General features: G+C 47.0%; 1 protein-coding gene across 1 annotated transcript in view; it reads left to right on the forward strand.

Moving 5' to 3' along the window:
* The window catches only part of LOC147627646 (uncharacterized), a 78249-nt gene that overhangs the window by 38984 nt on the left and 20438 nt on the right, over nt 1-18827 (forward strand). Inside the window, exon 10 of the mRNA XM_086814566.1 lies at nt 8728-8934. Coding sequence (XP_086670692.1) covers nt 8728-8934 — 207 coding nt within the window. The remainder of the gene's footprint in view (nt 1-8727; nt 8935-18827) is intronic.

Below are 18827 nucleotides of genomic sequence, written 5' to 3' on the forward strand. Positions count from 1 at the left end.
GATTTGCCAAGTCGTCTTCCAGGGAGCAGACGTGGGCCTTGGAATAGCTGCTATTGTAGCACAGTGTGCTCGCTTGCGAAGCTGTGACTCAGAAGTGAGAACGTGAGAGAGCTATTGGCAGAGCTTGTGGTCTGTAACATGGGCTTGGGAGAGCTGGTGCTGAGTAGAGGTGAGCTCTTGGCGAAGTAGTTCTCCAGATTGTGCCTTGCAACAGTCTGCCTAAAGTTGAGCCCAAGCATGGGAAGTTCTAGTGTGGGACTTCCGGTCCCACCATTGTTGGGTAAGGCTAGCGGTAATGAGGAGAGGCTGCTTGCATTACCGGGTGGAGCACAAAAGAAAAGCATACAAGTGTAAGATGCGAGGCTGGACAGGTGTGGAAGTGGTGGTAGTGAGTAGGGTGGTGATATGAGTGCTGAGTTGCATAAGTGGTATGCCGCTGTGCATGGAGGTTGAATTGAGGCCCAAGATGGAAGGATGGGATGGACCAATGATTTCGGAGTGTTTGGGACCTGAAAGATGAAAGTGAAGATGAGGAACAAAGCCTTGCCTGCCTCTTCCCCTTCGTTCGGATTGCTCCTCATCCGGGTTCAAGTCGGCCTTTTCTTCGATTAGCATCATGGCTAATCAATCTCCCTCGGCCGAGCGAACCATTGTTTCTTCCAAAGCCAAGCTCACGGTCTCTACGCCGAAATCGAGAAAGACTCCAAAACGACCCTCATTGCTAGAATCTTTGGATCTCACCCTTCCCGTCTCCAGGCTCGGGATTGGGTCCTGGCAGCTATGCCTCCGACCTTGCCTCACACTTTCGAGATGCCAGGTTGCTTGGAAGAGGTTTCTTCCAAGTGGATTTTGATTCTGAGGATGCAGCCTCAGAGGTTTTAGAGGGTAGCCCTTTGCCATTAGGCCCGAGGAAGATATTCTTTCTTCCCTACTCCAGCTATTTTGACCGTGTTGAGGAAGACCGGAACCGTTTCTTGATTACTCTCAGATTCGCAGGTCTTCCTCTCGCATGTTGGCCTATGTTAGAGGCCATCGGGTCCACCTTTGGGCTGGTTCTTCAAGTGCCCCCCCTCCACGCCTGCCGACATCTTCTGCCCAGGTGGTCATTGCCTCAGTGGATGCTGTCCCCAGGGTCATGGTTCTTGCCCGTGATAGTGAGCTCTTTGAGGACTATGTTTTGCTTCCGGGCCCTTGTGGCCCTTTGAAGCAACGTATGGAGATTGCAGGTAAACCCGATCAATGCCGGGTTTGTCACCAATAGGGTCACTTTGCTTGAGATTGCCCTCGGGCTCGGGGTCGCAGGAGGCCCCGCAAGGGTGCTTCTCATGCGCCACCTCCCTTGGTTCCTTCTCGTCCTTCAGTCCGCCAGGTGTGGCGAGCTGTCTCTCACGCCCACCCCCCTGGTGCGATTGATGGGAAGGCCTCCTCGGATCATGTACAGATAGATGATGTTTCTGGTCAGAGGGATGTGTCAGCTGATGCATCTTTGCAGAGACGATATCTCAGATCAAGATGATTTTGTTGAGTCTTCTCTACTTGGAGGGGGCGATATGCAGGATGTTTAGCGTAGTGGGGATCATGTATTGCAGGATTTTCAGCATGATGCCATTGCCCTTGATGCCCCGCAGGGCGAACAGGTTTCTCGTACATATGCAGGTACTGTGCAGGGCCTCGGACAAGGACAATGGACATGTCAGTGGACTTTGCCCCGTGGATTATCCCGTCCTCCAGCATTATGAGAGGCGTCTTCAGGTTGCCCATCGTCTTCTTAGATCGGGGGTCAAACCCTCTTCTCTTCCATGAGAATCATCTCATGGAATGTTCAGGGTCTTGGAGGGCTTCCCACCTGTCGGAAGCGCCTTCTGAAGGACCAGCTTCACCTTGCTGTTACAGGGGGGTCTATGGATGTACTTTTGTTGCAGGAACACAAATTGGATAGATCTCAGTGTGGCAAAATTGGTAAGATGCTTTCTGGTCACACCTTCTGGTCCTCGGCAGTTGGGACTAGAGGGGGTGTTTGCATTTCAGTGGTAGCATCTGTTATGCCTCATGTTATTGGGCACGGTGTTATCATCCCTGCTAGAGCGCAGTGGATCTTGATCATGCATGAGGGTCAGAAATTGGGAATCTTGAATATCTATGCACCTAACGTGAGAGGTGAAAGGGTGGCCTTTTGGGACACCATTACAAATGTCATTCCCCAGGTTGATCATTGGATAGTGGGAGGAGATTTTAATATGGTTTAGCAACCTTTTGACAAGAAGGGTGGATGCGAAGGGGGTTTACACCCTTTGGAGCGAACCTCATGGGAGAGGTTGACGCTTTCTTTTTTTGACAGGGATTGCTGGATTGAGGATGACTTCCAGAGAAGGCCAAACTCCTTATCTTTCTCTTGGCATAACCGCAAGAGCGGGGATGAGAGCATCTTTGCACGGCTGGACAGGTTTTATGTGGATGGTTGGTCCTTGGACAGAGGAGGCACCATTGCTATTATACTTGGCACCACCGAATCCGATCATTGCCCCGTCGTTTTGTGTCTCAGGGAGCCTGGGGCTCTCTCGGCCTCTCCCCGTGTCCGTATCCGTGACTCTCTTTATATCTAGATGCTGACATCTTCCTTGAGATCAGAGAGATATGGAGATCTTGTGACGGTCCTGATCCTCGTCATAAGATTGCGTTGGCTCTTGAGAGGACCAGCCATCACTATCATAGCACTGCCTTGTCCAAAAAGAAGAAGGCTTTGGACAAGGACAGAGCTATTAGGCGTAGGATTGCTGCTCTTCAGAGGGAACATGAAAAGCATCCACATGCGTCTTGGATTACAGACCTCTTGACCACAGTTAGAGCAGAGTTGTAGTTGGCCATGGGTAAGAGGGCTGAGTTCGCGTTTCATGCGAATGAGGCTTTTTGGACTCAGATAGGTGGCAGATGCAACAAAGAGTTTTTCTTAGTGCACAGGCCTTCCCATAGTAGAGATTCTGTGAGGTACTTACAGGATTCACACGGTGAGGTTCAGATTGAGCCTGATAAGGTGAGGGGTATTGCTTCAGATTTTTATCGGTCTTTGTTGACTGCAGAGGTGCCCTCTCCTCAGAGAGATGTGGCACGGCAGAAAGTTTGGGAGTGCATGCCCAGGCTCATTACAGATGCTATGTGTTCTTCCCTGGATGCCCCTTTCTCGAAGGATGAATTCCTTCACGCACTGCATGCTCTTTCCAGTGGTTCATGCCCAGGGGATGATGGTCTTTCTCCCGCCTTCTTTATTCTTTTTTGGGATCATATTGGAGATGCTATCACTGTTGCCCTTCAGGAAATGTGGTTGTCGGGTATGATGCTGCCATACCTCACGGAGGGGCTGATTCACCTTATCCCCAAGAGTGGGGACAAGACTGACATCAAGCAATGGAGGCCCATTACCCTCCTTGGATCTACATATAAAATCTTAGCTAAAGCCTTGAGTATAAGGTTGCAACCGATTCTCCAAGGACTATCCATGATACACAGAATAGGTTCCTCCAAGGAAGGAGTATTTTTGATAACATCTTTTCTTTCTGGGAAGCTGTCAAGTGGGCAAAGTCTAGTCAACAGCCTTTTGAAAGAGCTTATGACAGAGTCGATTGGGATTTTTTGGAGGGCACTATGGCACACATGGGGTTTTCCCAAAACTGGATCAGAGGGGTGTCCTGCCTATACAAGGAGGCTCATAGCACTGTTTTAGCTTGTGGGGGGCGTGGCGAGCGTTTTCAGATTTCCCGTTCAGTGAGGCAGGGTTGTCCCCTCACCCCTTTACTGTACCTCATTGTAGCTGAGGCTATGAGCAGGTTTCTTTGGGCTGCCCCTGGTGTTGTGGGTCTCAGGCTGCCTTTATGCACGGAGGAAGAGTTTTTGGACTCTGAGTTAGCACATGATACGGCGTTGCTCCTTGAGGCTTCACATGCTTGTTTATGTGCTTTCCGGACAGCCTTGGAGGCCTTTTGTTTGGCAGTAGGAGCTACTATCAATTGGCATAAGTCAGTTGGTTTTTGGATCAGTGATTCTCCTCTTGGAGATTGGGGTACAGATGTTGGTTTTACTTGGATTGAGAGCGGATGCTCTGCCAGATACCTTGGTTGTCAGGTGGGCATTGACATCTCCCTTGCACAACAGTTTGCTCCAGTGCTCTTAAGCATTAAAAGCAAACTTTATCATTGGAGTAGGAGGAAGCTCAACTTGGCCTCTAGAGCTTTGGTGGTTAACCAAGTTTTGCTAGCCACGGCTTGGTTTATCGCTTGATGCTGGATTTTTCATAAGGGCTGCATTGGCCAGCTTCGTCGCCTTATTCGAAACTTTCTTTGGTCAGGGGTTGATGGAAATGCACACACCAGGGCCAGAGTTGCTTGGGAAACCATTATCAAGCCTAAGCAAGAAGGGGGATTGAATATCATTGACCCTGAGGTGCAATGTAAGGCTTTGCTTTGTAAGCTTGATGTTAGGGGCTTTCTTCCAGGCACTGAGCCGTGGAAGGACTTTCTCATGCAGCAGATCACGAAGTGTGTCCCTGTTCGCGGAGGTGACTGGACTCTCAGCTCACACTTTATTTTTTCGGATGCAGTTCACCGCTCCCCTTCATCCCCCCTGGTTAGGTCCCTCCTACGGGCCTGGGATTGCCTGAGGAGTTTTTTGGTACACATCCCCCCGCGTTCAGTGGAGGAAGCTAACCGGCAGCCCATTCTGTGGAATGATTTGATCTTAGATGTGCATGGTAGGCCTCTTGGGGTAGCTATGCATATTCTTTGGGCTGGTTGGGAGACCCTATGCCCCACAGTGCTGGCTTGGAAGAGGCTTCAGAGCCTCACTGAGGTGCAGAGATTCGATTTCACGCAGCATTTGAGAGGCTCTAGCTGGAGGATTGCACAGATTGATGCAGCCATTCCCAACCACTGGATTACTGGATCTTTCTTGGAAGGTCGTCATCATTCTTGGTTTGGGGTTTTTTCTGGGACAGGTGTTCCTCTTCAGGTTATGGGTCTCCCCTTGCATAGGGAGGATGATGTACCGGTCTTTTTTTCTGTATAGGATGGATGGCAGTTGGAGAGATGTGACATGCAGGACCTTATTGAGGGCCCCTAGATTCGTCCAGTCAGAGTTGTTGGCAGGTTAGGTCAGATTCGTCCAGTCAGAGTTGTTGGCAGGTTAGGGAAGCACGTCTTTGTTGACCCCCCCCCCCCCCCCCCCCCTCAAGGGATGATCACAGAGAGTGTTAGCCTTTGGTTGTATGGTGGCTGCCCTATCAGACATTTGCATTGGGACCCCGGTGAGTGGGAGTGGAAGGATGCTTGTAACCCTTTGAAAAGCATGCCTTTTTTCAGTTATACGGTGCGGAATGCCAGACATTTTATCTTGGGGCACATTCAGACCACCAATCAGTGGAGGTCTATTACTGGTGCTTGCCCAGCATGCCCTAGATGTGCAGGAGTTTCGGAGTCAGTTTACCATTGTTTATGGGAATGCAGGGAAGCACAGAGGGTTTGGTTTGCGATTGCACACCTCTTTGGTAGGATTAAGAGGGATGCTATCATTTCTTTTGGTTCTATCATTTGGTTGACACAGTCTAGGCCTTAGCTGAGATTCGAGGGGACTGACAGGAGCTTGGCCATTATGGTTAGGCAAGGAGTTGCTCGGCAGTGTTGTCTTCAGGATTTGCCACTTTCACATTTTGTCCCTCCGGCACAGAGGTTAGACAGCTCTTGGGAGATTATTGCTAGCATCTCAGCCTAGAATATCTGGAAGGCTAGATGCACTGAGGCCATTGAGGGTAATCCCGTTCTTGTTTCTCAGTGTCTTTGCAGGATTTGGAGTGATATTATTCACACCATTATGGCTACCTAGGCCGGAATCCAGGGATCTTCGAGGGCTGCGGAGAGGAAGCGCGGCCAGTTTATGAGAGAGTGGGACATTGGTATCTTTTTCACATCCTCTCATTCGGGACCCTATTGGCAGCACAAGGCTCCTGATTGTTTGAGATCTCCACCTTGCTTGGTGTGAAATCTCCATTTTGTAAAATTTTTTCATACATAATAGAAGTCTCCTTTTTGCAAAAGAAAAGAAAAGATGAGGAACAAAGAAGGGGTAGTTGCGGAGCAGAGAGGAACACAAGTCTACGAGGCCCCTGGGAAGCAGACTGTCACTGAGAAGCCCGACATGCCAGCCAATCGGTCGGACACGAGGTCGAAACCGCACTACCACCGTGCAAAGAAGGCTTGGGTCGTACACACTGCAACGGGGTTCAGCTGCGTGACTCAATTTGACGTTGTTGGCGAGTTGAACTCAACCTGATAGTAGCCACGCCCTAGAGGATGAATGTCTATGATCTTTTTTTTTTCTAAGAAAAAGATCCTTCTTTTAGTTAATGAAAAAACAGCCACGATGGGCCAAATACACGAAGGGCTAGATACAACCTCGCCTCATGTACAGGGCGCGTAATCCATCCACCTCCTCAGTGCTGTAGGAAGATGAAGAGCGGAGGTGGGAGAGCTCGGACTCTCTGTCCTGTAGGCGCTGCTCTAGTGTGGACACCTGAACCTAGAGATTGTGGATGGTGTCGGCACCCTGACGATTGCGATCCCGCTGGTGGCAGCGATCACTAGAGAGTTGGAAGATGTAGTCAGTGAGGTATGCGGAATAAATGCGAAGATCTGCGGAGAGGTCGAGATCCCAAACGATACTACGAGCTCGATGAGGGTGTGCTAACGATAGCTCTCTGGAGGGTCGGGAAATCGGAGGCAGGAAAGGTCTCCCACAGAAATGTCTGGAGTATTGTGGGAGAATGGGGAATCAGGAAGCTCAATGCGCTCCGTGTCCTCCCGATCGACACGGAATATCACCTCATGCGGGGATCCGAGAGGCATGCAGTGATGGCCCTCCAGAAGTCACCATCGAGGGTGTTGCCCTAGCAGTTGATGGAGCCAAAGATGGTGATGCAGGTGGGGGAACAAGAAATGTGGAGAAGGGGGAAACCTCTGATGTAGGAGATGGTGTGGTGGAGAGGTTAGAAACAACTACTGTCGAAGGGGGGGTGGTGGAGAGGGTGGAAACAACTGTTGTCAAAAATGGGGTGGTGGAGAGAGTCGAAATAGCTGCTGTCAAAGATGAAGAACGAGCCCCAGCCGAGGCTGAGGGTGGTGTGCGGCGGGATGATGTAGGACTGTTGATAGTGGGGTTAGGTGGAATGGGTGGCAGGGCGGGGGAAGCAGTGCGGTGGTGGGAGGGAGGCAGATCACGTTGCACTCTAGGATGGATGCGGGAGGCAGAATGGTTGGATTGACGAGGTTGGCATGGTGGTGGAGATTTAAGGGGAATGGGTGGTGGTTGTAGAGGATATGTGCAAAAGCGAGGAGAAGGCAAAGTGAAGGAGGTGGTGTCGGGTTTGCTGAGTTGGGCACGAAAGCGGTGGCAACGAAGGTAGAGGGACTCGTATAACAAATGATGGAATGGAAAAGGGTGACCGGTGCATAAACAGTGGAAGGCCTTGGTGCGATGAATGGAGAGGAAGGGTAATAAAGCAGCGGAGATTTCACAGACTAGGAAAAAATAGTGAAATAAAATATAGATATGGATGGTGCGGGTGCTGAGAAGTGAAGGGGTGGGTGTTATAGCCTATTGCACCTCCCAAGAGAACTCCACCCATTTACCAATGGGACAAGCAATAGACAACAACTGTTGTAGGGTACTTACCAATGCTACGAGCTCGTGTCCCTTGAGGCTCTCCAAGCTCGCTTGCAGAAGCTCCAATTCTCCAATCTCCACCTCTACTCTGTCACCGCGGAGTCGCTCACACCACAATGCAAGGCAATCGTCCTCTCACTCTCCCACACACAAGCATAGAAGAGGCACATGCACTAGAGTACACACACACTAGCTCTCTCCCTCTCTCATTCACAAGAGAAGACAAGAACTCTCATAGTACAAAGAGAGATTGTGTCTTTCCATTATGAGAAAGTGCCTTATATACAATTGGCCCTTATTCACACTTGGGCGCTCAAAACTTACTAACTAAAGCCTTGGCTAGCCAGTATCTCATAATGTACAACCTTTATAGTGCCTTTACATAACACTTATTAATGTCTTCAAATGGAGGAGCATCTTTGTTAATCCAAAATGGGATTAACATCCCTCCCTACTTGATGTAGGTTCTAACCTTAGAACCTCTTACCTAGGTCGGAAGACTTGGTCGCCGAACTCATGTTTGTAGAAGTTGCGGCATGACTGAAGCTTTTTTAGGGTTCTTCTAAATGCTGAGTGGGAAGTCCAGAACCCGGTGTCTATCATATCTTCAAATGTGACTTGCATATATCTTGGTAGACACCTGTGCCTCTTAGGCGATGATAGTAGAGCATAATCCCTCGTTCATCTGGGCCTCTGTTCATGTCGAAACAAAGATGTTCTGCATCATGCCCATCATATCTCTCTTTTGGCTGGTCAATGAGAACCACGATCAATTTTAGAAATCGAACCGCAACCATTATGTCTGGATCTGGTATTCTATGCCATGATCGAATGTGAGCATCTGATTTCTTTGACTGGAAATATTTGGAAACTCTAATGGCGAGAACTTTGGAAAGTTGTAGCAAATGTGGGAGTCTCTTTGCTTTGCTTCTTTGAACTTGAAAAAAAAAGTGCTTTTGAAGTGGTATTCCACCTGTATGTGCTTTTTAAAGTACAGGTTTTGCTGTTTATTTTTTTCTGCAGGCAGAAGAGATTGCTAGGCATCTAATGCAGGAGTACATATCAAGGACCAAAGACTATGCGTCCTTTCTTGCAGTCGAGGAGAAGCGAAAGGAGTTGGCACACAGCATTGAAGATTTTACTGCACACCTTTTGAAGAAAAACACAGCTCTTATGGCCGCTTTCTGTTATGATCCACTCATGGATGCATACAAAGAACTTCATATGCAGGTCCAATTAATCCATTATTTTTTTTGCAGTAGAATATGCTGAGTGTTCCCCCCTTCCCTTACGTTTCCCACACCCAAAAGCCACAAAAGTAAACGAACTTTTTTTTGAACAACTTTCTACCTCTTAGTTGATTGCAAGATTAATTGAAAAACATTTTTAAACTGCTTACATGCAAGAATAGACAGCCCAAAGGTAGATAAGATTTGGAAGACATGGGAACTTGGGTCGAGTCTCAAACTGCATTCAACAATGAAAACAGAATAAGTGATGATCTTGAGCTCCTGGCCTAAGCTTAGGCTCTTTAGAGGGCCAGACCCTTCCCAACTCCAGAGATCAAGGCCTTCTACTTGTCAGCTCCAGCTTTGGGGATTCATTGAGCGATTCCTCGACAACTGGTGGACATTAATTTTGTAAGGATCACATATCTGGAAACCTTACTAGGGTTAGGATAACCACATCAAACCCTCTAAAGAGCCTAAGCATAGGCTCTTTAGAGGGCCAGACCCTTCCCGGCCCCAGAGATCCAGGCCCTCTACTTGTCAGCTCCTCCACAACTGGTGGACATATCTGGAAACCTTACTAGAATTAGGATAACCCACATCAAACCCAAAGTTGATGACCACAATAGAATATGGCTAGCTACTCTCCTCGTCGTCATAGGTCCCTTTCAGGAACCACCCCCAAGCCTGAGGTCCATATTGCTGTGAGTCACCTCCGCCTAGACAACACGCCTTTGCATGGTCCATCACGCCTTGGTAGACATCTCTATTGTGAGAATATCTCATGTTAATTGATCCAAGGCCAATCCACACCCTTTAGCTATAGGTCTACAACCCCTGGTCAAAGTGGCCTAGCCGAGTTTGGATGTAACATTGGGATTCATGTCCATATGAATCCCAGTAGGAGATAATCAATCAACTATAAGATGAACCGTGAATTCTTACGGGATAACCATAGCATCCACATGAGCTCCCTAGTCCTGACTCCTTACCTTGACTAGATTGGAACTCCTCTTGTCACCAACTGGACATAACTCTGATAGTATGGGCTTGGATTAGCTCAAATGGCATGGATTGGCCAATGGATATTAACCATATGGCCTGGATTGGCCTGTGGCTTGGATTTAGCCAAAAAGACATGGCTTGGATTAGTCTAAGGCTTTGACGTGGATTGACCAAAGGGTTTGTATTAACCCATGAACTTGGTTTAGGGGTTTGTGCTCACCCCCAAGGGTGTGCTCGTGATTTGTATGCTGGAATGATGACAGCTGATGAGTATGGTTTCCAACACTTAATACTATGTTGCTAAAAGAGTTAAATGAGGATAATAAGTCTTATAGATTCACACTTCATTAAAATTAAGGCGGGAACTTCTTTAAAAGAGTGGCCATTTGCACTTGTATTACAAAGGGCACTCATCTTTATTATGGGTGTGGACCCAAGGTTGGGTATTCAGACTACCTGCCTGGTGTGAGGGGAGGTGCATGGCCACCTACCACCCTCACATTGGCCACCTCAAATGTAGCATGCAAATAGGTTGACCGTCGTGACACACAACAACGCCTTCTTTAAACATGCGAGTTTATGCAATCCACTTTACTTAAAAGAGAAGAGTTGAGAGAGGAGATAAGAAGCATAGTTGTTACGAGGCGCACCTCTAACAGTTTGAGGCATACGACTGCCTGATCAAGGCGTCCACAAAAAAAATTATTTATTTATTTATTTTATTTATTTATTATTATTTTTTTGCTGGTTTGAGTCTTTAGACGAGGGCTTTAAGGGCCCAAGGTAGCGCCTCTCACACACACTCTCTCTCTCTATACACGAGAGACATGGATATTGCCTACACAGCCTCTTCCACCGAAGATGCTATACTATAGAGATCACTTCATGAGTATCACTGATGATGGATCTATAGAGAGGCCTAGATACATGGAGGGCTTTCCACACGGCTCCCGAGTAGCTATTGGTCAGCTTAGAGTCTCATCACATCGATTGGAGATCGAGACAAGCAGAGCAGCACGGATCCCCCGAGAGGAGAGGGTATGCAGATTGTGCAGAGAGGAGGTGGAGAGTGAGGAGCATTATGTATACAGATGCAGAGCATATACAGCCATCAGAGAGAGATATCCCATTTTATTCAGAGAGCCACATTCCCTACGCCAGATCTTTGAGGCAGCAGACTAGCACATACTTGGGAGATTCATTGTAGACATATAGCGTCACAGAGAGACATCATTTTACAGGCTCAGACAGCTCCAGAGGGGGGACGACAGACACAGATTACTACATTTTTTCGGAGATCCACCCCACTCCCAGCCCCTACACAGCAGGGAATTACTCTCCAGAGAGCAGAGACACTCAGAGCCCGTAGGAGACAGAGGACACCTGGCTTTCGGACACCACGCCTATACCAGAGAGAGATGACAGAGATCAGAGCTCAGTTTCACAGAGAGGGTGCGGAGCGACTGGCTCGCTTCAGAGCAGACCCAGGCATGTTCTTCAGGGAGCTGTGGACACCCCCTTCATTGATGTATACCATTCTATACCCCCAGTATGGTACAGGATGGAGCTAGCTAGGTTGCATATCATGATTGTATACTCCATGCATATAGCTTTGCATTCTCCTAGTAGTAGAGCTCCATCACCTCCCCCACTCATTGTACTTATTGCACACCCAGATTCAGGTTTTTAGTTCAGTACTTTTTCATTTTGTTGGGATGAGAGAGGATACCCCACACAGGTACATTGATTTGTCTCATAGGTCGAGTTCGGTCTTTTGGAAGACGTTAATAAAATCTTTCTTTCTTTCTTTCTTTCTCCCTCATTCTCTCCCTCCCTCCCTAAGACCCAAAGTTCAAAGTTCAAACTTCAAACACACTAGGATGATGATATTTTTTATACCCACTTTTGGAGCTCTCTCTATACTCTACCGGTTCATTTCATTTTACTTTGTACCCTTGAATCTTGATGATGTATCCAGATGATGAGGATGGACTATTTTGGTCTCAAAGGCCTTTTGCAAACGTTTAATACAGCTTTCTTTCTTTCGCATTTTCAGGAGCCCCGGACGAAGGGGTGGCTATTTGACACATTAGTCACACCGGCATTTGTTGGGGTAAAGGCGTTATGCCCACCCTTATAGTGTGTACAAGCCCATAAGTTATAGTACATAGTACACTTAGTACTTTTAATGTACTAAGTGCACTATGTGTACTAGTGCAATATACATGTGTGATAGGGGAGTCACACACTCATGCCTTATGAGTTGACTTATCCCCACAACTCTCTCTCTCTCTCTCTCTCCCTTGTTGTTTCTCTGTGTATGTCTCTCACATGAACATAACCTAACCCTAATTCTGTTTCTCCCATCAACTGGTATCAGAGCCCTAGTTTTAGGGTTTTGTTCTCAAGTGCTGCATCGCTGGAATTCAACTGGAATTCATTTGCTGCGTGTGTTGAACTATTCGCAGGCAGGTGGGCGGAAAGAGAAGGAGTCGAGGGCAGCCTTTTGTCCTTTAGCAGAGAGGCGAAGTGACGTTGTGCTGCAACAGACCAGTTAGCGACAGACTGTGAAGTAGTCGACTGGAGAAGAAGCGCAAGAGCACGCAGGGGGTGTAGAAGGCGCTAGGCGAGCGAAGCGACCTGTGCTAGGCGAAGTGTTGGGTGGACAGGCTGACGGGCGGAACTGGCGCACGTTGAGCCATTAGCGACCTGTGCTAGGCGAAGTGTTGGGCGGACAGGCTGACGGGCGGAACAGAACGGACCTTTTGTCCTTGCTGTCCCAAAGCGTAACAACGCTTACGACCAGCAGCGCTCGCAACAGGTGAGGTAGCGAGGAGGCCAGCGAGGAGACGTCCACGAGGAGAGCTATGCAACCTAGCATCCGTACACGCACAGCAATCTGAAGGCCCGCACGTGGGAGAAAAGCTCCACCACTCCTCTGCGTGAGATTTTTTGAGAGCTTTTCAGGAAAATTCTGCATTTGCCCATCGCCAACCCCACAGTGAGGAGTTTTCATCAGCACAATCTTTCTGCAGCAGCACCAAATTCAACAAAACCAACCTGCAAATTGAAGAAAAATCAGATAATCAAGGTATTTGCCTCAATTTTTTTTGGGATTTGCAATTGATAAGGTGCAATCATTAATTGACGCCGAATTGCTCAATTTTTTGAGCAAAATTGGCAAAATTGGGTGACATTGGTCACAATCAGGATCAATTTGCAGGAAATTGGTCACAATCAGGATCAATTTGTAGAAAATTGGTCACAATCAAGATCAATTTGCAGGAAATTGAATGTCAAAATTTGGGGCTTTTGATGTAATTGTGCCATTGGGCACTCATACATGCTGTATGATGTGAAAAATCGCACATTTGGGCAAAATTGCAGCAAATTGCAGTGCAAATCAAAGGGGCTTTTGTGCCGATTTGGTTGATTTGCATGCAGGCAATCGCATTTGATGCTGTGGATAATGTGTTGATGCCTTACAAGCACTCAATGTGCCTGTAAATCAAGGGGCTTTCATGTATTTGATGTATATGTGGCCAGGGGGAAGCATCGTGAACACTCTGGATGCCTTCATGTGCGTCAATGTACCATGTATCATCAAAAATTGATCTTAAATCAAGGGGCTTTTCAAGTTTGTATGCTTGTTGAGCTTGGCAAAGCAGTAGGCAAGACATTTATGCCTTGAATCCTCAAAAATCAGCTTGCAGTCAAGGGGCTTTTGCCCAATTTCTGTTTGGGACTGATGTATGCAGTGTACGGGACTGTAAAAGTCTGATTTTCACTCATTTGGACAGCCAGGAGAGCATTTATTGTTATTGTACCTGCTGGTACAGATTTGGCACAGCTTTGTGCAAGTTTTGGCATGGCTGTACACTGTTTTGAGTGACCAAAAGGTTCAATTTCAGCTGCTGTACTTGCCGGTACAGGTTTGGTACATCATTGGTGAGCACTTGGTACTGCTGTACAGTACTTTGGAAGGGCAAAAGAGCACATTTAAGGTGCTGTCCAAAATCTGCAGCAACCAGATTTTGTTGATTTCATCACATAAAGTGGGAGAAAAGTTGCATTTGTGCTTCCGCAGTGGGAGATAAAGCTTGGGAGAACAACAGTGAGCACTTTGTGTGCTTTTGGTGCAGTGTTTGCACATATTTTGCAGGGAGTCAGGCATTGACAGGTTGCATATTGCTATGGCAACCACAGGTGAGAGCTCTTCATTGCTTCACATCAAGAAGCTTGAAGGCTCGCATAATTATGATATTTGGCAAACCCAGTGCTACAATGTGTTGCTCCAGAAAAAGCAGCACAAGCCTATCAAAGAAAGGGGTGTAATGCCCGCTTCTCTTACTGCTGAAGAGTGGGAAGATATGGATGAGTTGGCAAGATCTACTATCATGTTGTCTGTGTCAGACTCATTACTTTTCAGCATTCGTGAAGAGAAGACAGCTTGGGGAATGTGGCAGAGATTGCAGGACTTGTATGCCCAACAAAGTGCCTCAAGCAAAGTGTATTGGTTGAAGAAACTCATAGGTCTTCAGATGAAGGAAGGGGCGTCTATGACAGCCCATCTAAATGAGTTTAATGGTATTGTCAGCCAAGTTATAAATCAAAAGTTGGCGATGGACGATGAGTTCAAAGCCACTTTTCTGTTATGCACTTTGCCAGAGAGTTGGGACACATTCAGGACAGCCACTAGCAATTCGCATGCTATGCTGTCATATGCAGATGTTGAGGGTGCTCTTCTTCAAGAAGAGATGAACAGGAAAAACAACTCTGTTGGAAAGTCCAATGCAATGAATGCACGTGGGAGATCCCAGCAAAGGGGGAAAAGCCAAGAAAGGGGTAGGAGCAAGTCTCGTTCCAAAAAGGATTTGGAATGCCATTATTGTGGCAAGAAGGGACACATTAAAAAGCAATGCTACAAATGGAAAAATGATCAAAAGGAAAAGGGAAAAGGCAAAGACAAAGAGAAAGATGAAGCCAAAGATGTAAAGCCAAAGGGCAAAAGTGGAGTCAAGATTGAAGAAATCAATGTGTCACATGCAGGTGGCAGTGAGGATGAGGTCCTATTTACTTCTTCACTTGATGCCCATTCACTTCTTACAGGTGGTCATGGTATGCACTCATGGATCATTGATTCAGGTGCCTCCTTTCATGTCACAGGTTGCAGAGACTTGTTTGTCAGGTATACTGCTGGCAATGAAGGAGTGGTTTATTTGGGTGATAACCATGCATGCAAGATTCTTGGCAGAGGTGATGTGAGGCTTGTATTTTCAGATGGCTCACAGCTTATGCTCCATGATGTCAGGCATGTGCCTGAGATCAAGAAGAATTTGCTTTCTACTGGACAGCTTGATGATGCTGATTATGTTACCACATTTGGTCGTGGAAAGTGGAAAATTAGTAAGGGCTCACTGGTTGTTGCCAAAGGCTCTAAGGTGGACACTCTTTACTTTATGCATGCAGGTGTTTGTCACCATGCTAATGTAAATGCAACCGAGCTGTCGGAAATCTCTATGTGGCATAGCCGGTTGGGACACATGAGTGTCAAAGGAATGGAGCAATTGTCTCGTTTGGGTTACTTGCCTTCTCTAAAGTTTTCAAGTTTTCAGTTTTGTGAGCATTGTATATATGGAAGGCAACTACAGTGCCCCCACAAGAAAGCTCTTGGACAGAAAGATGCTCAGTTAGAGCTTGTGCATACAGATGTATGTGAGATGCCTCAGCTTTCTTTGGGAGGGGCAAAATATTTTGTGTCATTCATAGATGATGCCACACGCAAGGTGTGGGCTTATCCTCTTCGTTTGAAGAGTGATACATTCTCAGTGTTTCAGAAGTTTGTTGCTCTAGTTGAGAATCAAACTGGCAAAACACTGAAGGCTTTGCGTTCCGACAATGGGGGAGAGTATATGTCCAAACAGTTTCAGGACTTTTGTGATGCTAAAGGCATCAAGAGGGAGCTCTCTACTCCTTATGATCCTCCACAAAACGGGACAGCAGAGAGGATGAACAGGACCATTCAGGAGAAGGTCCGTTCTATGTTGTCACATGCTGCATTACCTCATGGTTTTTGGGCTGAAGCTGTTATGACAGCCGTTCACCTTATAAACAGGTCACCTAACACGAGGCTTGGTGGGAAAGTGCCAGAAGAAGTATGGACAGGGAAGCCTCCGTCATACAAGCACTTGAGAGTGTTTGGTTGCGTTGCGTACGTGCACATACGCAGGGAAATGCGCACCAAACTTGATCCTAAGTCTCACAAATGCATATTCCTAGGATATGGTGACAAAGGTGAAATGGGGTATAGACTTTGGGATCCCATGAATAGAAAGATCATACGCAGCAATGATGTCATTTTTGATGAAACATGCATGTATAAGGAGCCTGCAAGGCAACAGGAGCCTGTCAGAGTCATTTTTGATGATGATGGACATCATGGACAACAACAAAGGGCTGTAAATCAGCCATTACAGCAGGAAAGCCAGCCCTTAAATGGTGCTGAAAATGGTCCAAATGGACAGCCAGAGATGGCAGAAGATATCCCTATGGATATACCACAGATAGAGGAAATACCGGGCATGATTTTTCAGCCCTATGGCATGGAATAGGAGCCACCAATGGGTGATATGCAAGCTGGACAGCAACCTGCAAATGATGGTCATTGGGTACGGAGGTCCACTAGACCCTCCAGAGCCCTTGACAGGTTTGTTCCAGGGGTTGACTACTTGATGCTCACTGACTGTGGGGAGCCCTCATGTTATAAGGAGGCTTTACAGAGGGCAGACAAAGCTCTATGGGAGCGTGCCATGAAGTCAGAGATGGATTCTCTGCACAAAAATGGAACATGGAAGTTGGTGCATTTGCCTGCAGGCAAGAAGGTTTTGCCATGCAAGTGGGTATACAGGCTCAAAGTTGCACCTGATGCAAAGCCAAGATACAAAGCCAGGTTAGTGGCTAAGGGCTTCAAGCAGGAATATGGTGTGGACTTTGAGGAGATCTTCTCTCCAGTGGTCAAAATGACCACACTTAGAGCTGTGTTAGCTTTGGTTGCGCATGATGATCTGGACTTGATTCAGATGGATGTGAAGACTGCTTTTCTTCACGGTGATCTCCATGAGGAGATATATATGCAGCAGTCAGAGGGTTATGCAGTGAGTGGAAAGGAGAAGCTTGTATGCAAGCTGAAAAAGACTCTTTATGGGCTCAAACAGGCACCAAGAGAATGGTATCATAAATTTGATACATTCATGAAATCCCAGGATTTCAGGAGAAGTGACATAGATCACTGCTTGTACACCAAGAAAGTTTTGGATGGCAGTCTATTGATCCTCATCTTGTATGTTGATGATATGTTGATTGCCGGGAAATCTCGTAAAGAGATGGATGCCTTGAAGCAGAGGCTGCATCAAACCTTTGATATGAAGGATTTGGGTGATGCAAATCACATCTTGGGTATGCGGATACTTCGGGACAGAAATCAGCATGTGTTGTATTTGTCTCAGAAGGAATACATTGGCAAAGTTTTGCAGAGATTCAATATGGACGGGGGGAAGAAGACTAGTACTCCTTTGCCTCCATATGTGAAACTCAGTGCTATGGACAGCCCACAGTCGGATAGAGACAGGGCTGATATGGCCAAGATTCCGTATGCTTCAGCATGTGGCAGTCTCATGTATGCCATGGTTGCTACTAGGCCGGACATTGCATTTGCAGTGGGAGTGGTTTCTAGATACATGACCAACCCTGGCAAGAAGCATTGGGAAGCAGTGAAAGGTGTCATGAGATACCTGAAGGGCACACAGGATTTGTGCATTTGCTTTGGCAAACAGGATGCATTAGTGCATGGTTACACGGATTCGGATTATGCCGGTCATCCAGATAACCGGAAGTGTACTACCGGTTATGTATTTACATTCACAGGAGGTGCTGTGTCATGGATATCCAGGATGCAGAAGTGCACAGCCTTATCTACTACAGAGGCCGAGTATATTGCAGCCACAGAGGCTTGCAAGGAGGCATTATGGCTATCTCGGTTAGTGGTTGATTTGGGTTATACAGGGGATATTCCATTGTTGCATTGTGACAGTCAGAGTGCCATCCAGTTGGCAAAGAACCCTGTCTTTCATGCAAAGACGAAGCATGTGGATGTGAAGTATCACTTCATCAGAGAGGTGATAGAGAACAAGCAAATTCAGCTTGTTAAGATTCACACGGATGACAACCCGGCTGATTTGTTGACGAAGAGTTTGCCTCCGGAGCGGTTTGCTCATTGCAGACACTTGATGGGCATTGGATGAGGCCAGTTTCAGCCTTGATTTGGCCTTGTATATTATCATGTACATGCTGATTTTTTCTTTTCCTTTACTTAAGGGCACTTTGCCTTTAAGTGGGAGGTTGTTGGGGTAAAGGGGTTATGCCCACCCTTATAGTGTGTACAAGCCCATAAGTTATAGTACGTAGTACACTTAGTACTTTTAATGTACTAAGTGCACTATGTGTACTAGTGCAATATACATGTGTGATAGGGGAGTCACACACTCATGCCTTATGAGTTGACTTATCCCCACAACTCTCTCTCTCTCTCTCCCTTGTTGTTTCTCTGTGTATGTCTCTCACATGAACATAACCTAACCCTAATTCTGTTTCTCCCATCAGCATTGATGTATGGAGCAGCGGTATGGGCGCCAGGCCTTGCTACCCATTGGTGGACACAGATAGAGAGACCACAGGCCCTCATGATGGCACGCATGATACGCAGCAAACCGTCAGTACCTCATGACATTATCCGAGCAGAGTGTGCTGCGCTTCCTATGATGGTAGAGGCTGTATTTCAGACTATATGCCTGCTAGACAGATTCAGAGAGATGCCACAGGATAGATTGTCAT

The sequence above is a fragment of the Cibotium barometz genome, chromosome 20 (assembly GCF_041138505.1).
Source record: "Cibotium barometz isolate CiBa-2024 chromosome 20, ASM4113850v1, whole genome shotgun sequence".
NCBI classification, from domain to species: domain Eukaryota; kingdom Viridiplantae; phylum Streptophyta; class Polypodiopsida; order Cyatheales; family Cibotiaceae; genus Cibotium; species Cibotium barometz.